The sequence below is a fragment of the Arvicanthis niloticus genome, unplaced genomic scaffold (genome assembly GCF_011762505.2).
Source record: "Arvicanthis niloticus isolate mArvNil1 unplaced genomic scaffold, mArvNil1.pat.X S10, whole genome shotgun sequence".
NCBI classification, from domain to species: domain Eukaryota; kingdom Metazoa; phylum Chordata; class Mammalia; order Rodentia; family Muridae; genus Arvicanthis; species Arvicanthis niloticus.
In genome coordinates, this window is record NW_023044982.1 from 717,876 (window position 1) to 726,781 (window position 8,906).

General features: G+C 42.3%; 1 protein-coding gene across 1 annotated transcript; it reads left to right on the plus strand.

Moving 5' to 3' along the window:
- Positions 1-1,750: 1,750 nt before the first annotated feature.
- Positions 1,751-8,570, plus strand: LOC117696045 (PRAME family member 12-like). The gene is given in 5 exon segments (XM_034486650.2): positions 1,751-2,034; positions 3,493-3,632; positions 6,620-6,835; positions 6,838-7,189; positions 8,006-8,570. Coding segments are annotated over 5 exon segments (1,557 nt in total).
- Positions 8,571-8,906: the final 336 nt, after the last annotated feature.

The following is an 8,906-nucleotide window of genomic DNA, read 5'->3' on the forward strand; positions in this document are numbered from 1 at the left end:
GCCATAAACATAGTTGAACAGGTGTCTTTGTACCATGGGAGAGCATGTTTGAGGTCACCAGAGAATGTACATTAAATTGGGATAGCACTCTGATCAGGGCAGCTTAACTTGCCTCAGAGGACTCAACATGTGGTGAAAAAAAAGTGGCTTATCTGTATATTTCAGGACCCACAAGTCTGTTTAAGTGGAATGAGAGGGGGTTAGATAATTGAGGGTCCCATGATGTGGGGAGCAGACAGAAGTCGGTATCATCCTTGCAGCCATCTTGAGCAGTGTATCCTGATAAGAGATTTGATTACAGTAGCCTGCAACAGCTGAGCACACTCTGATAACATCTTGTTTTAGATACCCAGGATCTTCCCTTGGGTGTGTGAGACTTAAAGCTGTGATTTAGAGCTGAGACTTAAGGGTGTGACTTAGAGATCAGATTTAGAGATAAGACCTTAGGGCGTGACTTAAAGGCGTGGCTCACAGGTGTGGCTTAGAAGTGAGTCATATAAAAGGAGAGAGGCAGACAGAAGAGTTCAGTACAACTTGGAGTACAACTTGGAATGAGTTATTAGGCATTAGGTGGAAAACACTTGGACAAGAGAACTCAGAAGAAAGCAACAGATTATTAGGCATTAGATATTAGGCACTTAGCACTTGGGAGAAGTACCTTGGAACTTGGAGGCACTAAAGTCTAGAAACCAGGGACTAGGAACTCAAGACCTGGGTCTTGGAGAGAAGAAGAGAGATTGAAGAATAAACAGGATCGAATCACACTCTGTCTGGTCTCCATTCTTTGAGTCTGTACTCACTCTCTCTCTCTTGCTGAACCCCAACTTTCGGATAGGAGCTGCTTGGGGCAGTGTGGGCTAACAAGTTAGTTCCCAAGGCTTTTGACAGTACAGGTTCCAACATTGATACAGCAGTACCTGACATTTTGGCCCCAAATGTGGGGCAGCTCGGGCCACAACACCCTGAGATAGAAGGATGCTCCAGATAACTTGATTTGCCTCGGAGGTCTTAGTGAGCAGAGAAGACAGGAGAGGAAATGGATGCTTACCTGTATGGTTTCTGATCCACAGGTCTGCTGAAGGTGGCAGGAGATTGCACATCCAGAGGGAACACAGGGTGGTTAGGGCAGATTAGGAGGCCTGAGAGGACTCAATGAGCAGGGAAGATGGTTGGGAAGGGAAGGTTACCAGAATGGTTCAGGTTCCCCAGGTCTGATGAAGATGGGAGGAAAGGTTGTGGGAAGAATGAAGGGAGCCTTTGATAGAAGGCTGCTCGGGGCCTCAGTGCATTTAATCTCTTAAAGAATAGGTTAGCATTTAGCATAGCTCCTGCTTCTAAATATCATGGAAGTAAAATTTTATCCATTTTGTCAATATATTGTTCCATTCATTGTAGTAAAGCCATAATTATTTCCCAGAAAAGTGTTAGATACATACATGAGTCTCCTGTGACAGTGTAGATTAGGACTCACAGGAACATTGTATCAGATTGTGAAGATTTCAGGGAAGATGTGTTTAAATGGTGCTTATATATTACCAGGAGGACCTTGAAGGAACTGTGGCAATGAGAAAGATAAATATCAAGTAATCCAAATTACAGGGTTTGCAATGTCACCAGACCAGGGATTAGACGCCTGCTTCGTTTATGTAATTTTAGCGGGAGTGGGGTGTGAAAGGCTTGCTAAAATGTTTTGAATGAGTTTTTTCTTTCTTTGGATATTTCTTTAGCATCATCATACCTGAAAGTCATGATGAGTTTCACAAACCCACAAACACTCCAGCAGCTGGCAAGAAGCCTGCTGAAAGATGAAGCCTTGGCCATCTCTGCTCTGGAAAACCTGCCCATGGAACTCTTCCCACCACTCTTCAAGGATGCATTCACCAGCAAACAACCTAATATCCTGAGGCAGATGGTGGCAGCATGGCCATTCCCATGCCTTCCTGTGGGAGCCCTGATGGAGACGCCTCACCTGGAGCCCTTGAAAGCTCTGCTTGATGGCCTGGATTTGCTGTTGGCACAAAAGGATCGACCCAGGTAAGTATGAACATGGTAGCATGGAGGTGGGAAGGTTTCTATGGATGAAAATGAATACAGTATTCATAAAGAGGCTCAAGGTGGATCAGGATTCTGATTGTGGGAGTCAATATCTTCTAGAACAGAAATGAAGGAACTGGGCGGTGGTGTATGTAGGACAGCTTAGAACAGAAATAGTCAATATGCAATGAGTCTGTCCCTGCCTTTTCCCCAGGCTCTAGAAATGGAAGCTGTCTCTGTACAAAAAACTGATTTAAGAAAAGTTGAATTATGGGTCATGCAGATTAACATTGTGTCTCCTACCATATAAATGTCTTTCTACTTTGCCCACAGGAGGTAGAAACTACAAGTGGTTTGCGACATGCTACCTCGCCGATGAGGAGCACGTCACACTCAAGATTCTTCTGACAGCGTCTTTTATTGTTACAACTCTCTTAGTTAGAAGGATGCAAGATGGATAACAAAGGAAGGACCCCAAGCCCCAGAATGTACTGACTTATATACTATCAAAGAGACATGATCTGTCCTCATTGGCTTACAGACTGGGGTCTCATTTACATATCCACTGATAGTACTATCAGCGGGAGAATTCGCGCCTACGCCTGCACACAGCTGCAGACACCAAGGCCAAGAAGAATCAGGAACAGGAAGCCAGCGCCATCTTCTAATGGTGAGCGTATAGCTACTTCAGCAAACACAGCATGGCTCCTAACATCTCCCCCTTCTTTATAAATAGCATAAAGTGACTAGAGACCTTTTGTGCCTTAGTCCCGTGCAATGGGAACCCGAGCCCTGGGAGGCATCAAAAGGCTGTCCCATCTACAGCTTGGTGCAATGGGATCCTGTGCCCACAAGCATGCATAAATGGAACAGCATCTCAGCACTTTAGCATATTCAACCAAGCTTGAGGGGATGCTCCAGTCTCAATGGCCATAAATGCCTGAGCAATAAGTACTTTATCACGTTGTTGTTGAGTTTTCATTTTACAGAACAACCAGAGTAAGATCAATGTCCCTCAAGTAGCATACAGCCAAACAAACCTACCCCCACCCACTCCTTAAAGAAGGAAAATGCAGAAAAAAGCCAAGAGGTAAAGTCTTTAAAACTGATTATATCAAGGCTTGTATTTTTGAGGTCTAATATCTTCAACTGTAATTCTTCTTGAAGGAACTCCAACTCCTGGGTCCAATTCCCCTTCAGATATTCTGAAATAATAGAACTGTTAACAAGGGAAGAATTATCAAAAAGTAAGGGGGTTATACATAGGGAACGTGTGGAAGCCACACAAGAAAGTTGTACGACATCTCTAAGCGCTTGTAATTGTTGTTGTAATAAGTCAATGCACTGATTGACCAGTAAGACCCCTGAGGCCAAATGAGCATCAGTTCTTTTCACTGTCTCAAGTGCATCAGATGCCTTTTCAGTAATATGACTAATAACTGAGGCTGTTTGCACTAGATTGGCCATGGCAATACCTGCAGTCACTGCAGCTGCAGCAGAAACAGTAATGGCAGTGATTATAGCTGCTGTAATTCCAAAATCTCTTTTTTGTCTCAATAATTGTATGATAGGAAAATCTTTGCCGTCAGCTTCAACAGGTACTGGTACAAATGTGGGAATATTCACCACAATTGCTGTCCGGTTTTTTCCATTCCAGCATTCTGTTAAGTAACATGTAATATTAGGACTATGGCAATTAATTATTGAGCTGTTTTCAAACAACTCTTCATCACATATAAGGAAAAAATATGGTGCTTGAACACACACTAGCGATGGCTCAAGCATATAATTAGAATATTGTTGATTAATCTTCAAATTAGATAAACTGATCTTTGTTTTATTACTTTGCGTGGTCTCCAATCGTGTACCACTGACATTATTAGATGTATGGAAGCTTCCTTGTAGATTAGCAAAAGCTGATATACTAGTAGATGCCTCATTTATAATTAGAGATTATCATTTATAATTATCATCATTTATAATTATCATTTATAATTATCCATTAATAATTATCATCATTTATAATTATCATTATTTATAATTATCTATTCAAAAAATGGCCACTCACTCCCAGGGCCAGAGTGAGTGTTATTTGTTTTAAATCTTTTTAACTTTTGATTAAAATAGAAACCCTCCGATAGTTTAAATTTCCGTAATTCTGGTGGTTGACATGCTGTAAATGTCGGAGGAAAATCCAATAATGGATAGCACCATGGTATCTGTCTTTTAGTGGTCACATTAAGAGGAGAATTATCAGATAATGGTATAGTCATATTGCTAGTGAGCATAATGGTAGTGATATTAGAAGATGTGTTATCACCACCAGTTCCACTTCCACTAGTTGCTCCAGTACTTATTTGTGACAGGGCATTCATTAATATCCCTGTGGGAATTTTATTAGCAACAAGTGGGTCTTCCCAATATCCCAATTTCATTTTTGTAATTTTAATACATGGCCCTTTCCCAGAGCTAATAGTCTCATTTTGGAAAGTAAAACATAATGCCGTATTTAATTTTATTGAGGTGGCATTATATGGTTCTGTTTCAAACTTAGGCGTTTTGATGCATGGTGCTTCCATGGCACAACTTGTGGATAAGAATAAAGGAAGTTTAGTCGAATTAGCATGTACAGGCATTGGAACGGGCCATGTTCTCACTATTGCCCACAGAGGTAGGCTGCTCCTTATGGGAGTCCAAAGAGTTAATATCAGAAACATTGATGTCCACAGCCTCTGGATCCGGATTTTCTTTTTCTCCATCCTTCACTATTCTTGTCAATTTTGTTGGTACCCAGATCGGATTTTCTTGCTCCTGTGGGAAAACACAAATAGCTCCCCTGGCCAGTTAGCATATCAAAGCTCCATTGGGGGTGATTTTGTGCCATGTTATCTCTGGCCTGTGTAGCACACAAATCATGATAAAGAGATTTCCATTCTAAATATTTGCCTGTAGGGACAATTGCCTTGATAGTACTACACCAATCCCCAGGCGTCATAGCACTTTCTGCAAGTCTCTCTATTAAGGCTTGGGTAAAAGAGGCATTTATGCCATATGTTTGCACCGATTCTGCCAATGACTTTAATTGTTTCAAGTCTAAACTTCAATGGTATCTCTGCTGATTCTGATCTTCAAAGACCAGAAAGGCTAGGCTCTAATCCTTCTTCTCTCCTTTTCTGGATTCAAGGAGGTGGCTATTTGAATAACATGTCTCTTAGCCTGTTCCTGTTTTGTCTTCCGCACAAGCAGCTGCGGCGCCGATGGCAAACTGCCAGGTGCATAAGGAGGATCCGGATGATATCTTCCTTTCTCATAACGAGCTGCCTCCTCATTAATTCTGTTTGTTCGTCTGAATCCAACCCATCCTGGGACGAAGTATCGTCCTCGTTTTCTCCATCCTCAGAGGACGTCTCCTCTGACGTGGAGTCATTCAGTGTTAATTTTCTAAACCCAGACAAGGCTGGATATTTTTTATATTTCTCTGACTGAGCTATTTTCTCAGCTCCATTCTCTTTTTTCTTTTTTCTTTTCTCCCCCTCCTTCTTCTTCTGACATGGAGGGCTTAAAGGCTGTTTATCATTGCCTTTTTTTCTGCTAGCATTCCCTTCCTTTTCTGCTTCTGATAGGCTATCCTGACCTTGGCATTTCTCATCCGCTATGCATGCCTGAATCATCTTAAAAATAGGTAACGTGCCTGCTCTCAATCTTCCCTCTTCCTTTTCCCGGGCTAAATCAGCTCCTAACTTTTCCCATGATCGCGTGGTAAGGGATCCTGTAGGACCATACCACGGAGCAACTCTATCTACCTCTTTAAAAAACTTCAAAAGAACCCCATCTAAAATAGTCAAGCCGCTTTCCTGCAGCAGCACCTGCACTGCCACAAGAGCCGGCTTAAACTGTTGATTGCCCATAATTCTTTATCTACAGAACTGGGCAAACCTGCACAGTTATCTACCTGTGATTTACGGTTCACTTTGAAAAGGAGGACATGTACACTCCCGTCCCTTAATAGGCCAATTAAGGCAAAAGCAAAACACGAGAACAACCACCGCTCAGACAGGGATAGCAAAAGCAAGGCCAAGCATAGGATTCACCATATCTTACAGAAAAGTGTCTAGACTTACTGCACTGTCAGTTCTGAATCTTGTTTCTGCGAGCTAAGCAGGGTCCTTCAAGGTAGACGATCCTCGGGGACGTTCGGCTTCACTCCCGGGTTTCGGCACCAAAATGCGACACGCTACCTGGCCAATAAAGAGCACGTCACACTCAAGATTCTTCTGACAGCGTCTTTTACTGTTACAACTCTCTTAGTTAGAAGGATGCAAGATGGAGAGCAAAGGAAGGACCCCAAGCCCCAGAATGTACTGACTTATATACTATCAAAGAGACATGATCTGTCCTCATTGGCTTACAGACTGGGGTCTCATTTACATATTCACTGATAGTACTATCAGCGGGAGAATTCGCACCTATGCGTGCGCACAGCTGCAGACACCAAGGCCAAGAAGAACCAGGAACAGGAAGCCAGCGCCATCTTCTAATGGCGAGCTTATAGCTACTTCAGCAAACGCAGCATGGCTCCTAACAGTGGTTGATTTACGAGATGCCCACCATGACTTCTGGAATATTTGGGCTGAAAGACAGCATATCATTTGCTCTTCAGATGTCATTGGCAACAACCAAGCAGTGGGAAATCATCCCATCCTAGGTGGGAAACAGGCCATGACTGTATTGATGAACTGTTTCCTCGTGTCCCACTGTCCCTCCAAATATCTCAAATATTTTTATTGGTGGACCAAGCAGAGGAAAATGTGATACAGGTGATCTGTCAGAAGTTAGAGTTTGGAGCCTTTCCTGCCTATGACCCACTGGATGTTTTGGAGGTTTTTGACACAGGCTCAATCCAGGAATCGGAAATAAACACATGCTGGGACATTCACACCCTTGCTTTGCTAGCCCCTGGCCTGGGCCAGATGAAAAACCTCCAGAAACTCACTTTCAAGGAAATCTATGTCCCTGTGCATTTGCCTTGGGACCAAGAGATAGAAACCTGCTGTTTTACAGAGATCTTTTCCCAGTTCTCCAAACTAAATAAGCTCCAGCATCTCTATTTGAATGATGTCTCCTTCCTGAATGGTCGCCTGGACCAAGTGCTCAGGTAAGAAAGAACAGTGAGCTTTACCCTGGGGTGAGCAAAGTATTTTGTTGTTGGGTTGCTTTACATTAAACATCAGTTTATATAGTGCTTTGCCAGCCAATGTTAAATTTATATAGATCTGAGCTTTGAATTATTGATATAGTACTTTATGCTGTTATTGCATCCTAATTTCTCACCTTAGTAAAGTCAGACTGTAAGCATGTGTCCATGATTTATAGAAGGTCACTTGAGAAACCCAGATGACAAAAAATTACATCTAGAGAATGTATGAGATCTTATACCACATGTCCTCTAATATCAACTCTGTTCTCAGAACTGTATGAACAGTTTCCATCTCCTCTGACTTCTCATGGTTCAATGGAAACCATTTGAACACAAGAAGGAGCTGAACAGATGGGAAATGAGTGAATGACTGTGGTCAAAGGGAAACCCTATGAACAGAACAGAGGCTGTGTGTGGAAGCTGGAGCACATTGAGATAAATGATAGCAGAGATGGGGATGGTTCTGAGTGGCTCGCAGTTGATCCTTCTGGGTTCTCCTACTTACATCATCCGTCCCCAAACATGTTTTCTGCTTACCAGTTCAGAGGGAACTCTGGAACTGCCATAGTAGCAGACACAGTGATAGCTTACGTCCTACCTAGAAGAACATGACATTAGTTGTTAGCACTCCATCTGGGAGCATCTTGTCCTTGACCTTAATAATGGTCTGAGAATGACTGAGGGATGAAGGAGATTCTGCTATCTTAAAGTCATAGGTTTTGTTCTGCCACTATTCATCTTGAGTGATGTTAAATCCTTTCTCTTTCTCTCTAGGTGTTTGGAGAGTCCACTAGAGACCCTTGCTATCACTTGCTGCATGCTGTCACAATCAGATATGAAGTATCTGTCCCAGTGTCCAATCATCCAGCAGCTGAAACACCTGGACCTGAGTGGTGTCACCTTCCTACATTTAGATGATCCATTTCTAGGAAGCCTGCTACAAAGACTGACAGCTACTCTGCAGACATTAAAATTGAAGGGCTGTATATTCATGGACATGCAAATCAGTGCCTTCCTGCCGGCACTGAGCCAGTGTTCCCAGCTCACTGAAGTCAATTTTATGAAGAACTTATTGTCAATGGGCAGCCTGAAGAAGCTGCTGCAGCATACTGCCAACCTCACACAGCTGACCATGGAGCAGTACCCTGCCCCTGATGAAGTCTATGATGACATTGGTGATGTTATTCCAGACAGATTTGTACAACTTTGTTCTGAGCTTATGGGCACACTCAAGGGTATAAGGCAGCCAAAACAGGTCTACTTTTTGAGTAAGAGATGTTTAAATTGTGGGAAATGCTTTTTCTATAATTTGGAGTCTTGTTGGGAATATATAAGGTGAGGTCATTTCTTTGCTCTGACAAATAGAAGGTAGGACTCAAATGACTGATTAGAGGCATAGGCCATTTATATTAAAGCATTTCTTGAAGGACTTTGGAGAAATAATTATTTCACTTTATTTGAATTACAATCAAATTCTTCAAATTTAAAGTAGTTGTGTTGACATGGAGAACCATGAGCTAATTCTCAGACTAATGTCTGCACTACAGACCCACCATTGTAAAGCAACAATATTTAAAAGTTGTGAAGCTTTTATTCCAGCAGTTTCATAATGAAACACTATGAGGAAGTGAAGGAGATAGAGAGGACATTACAAAGAGCATAATGGACTTGAATA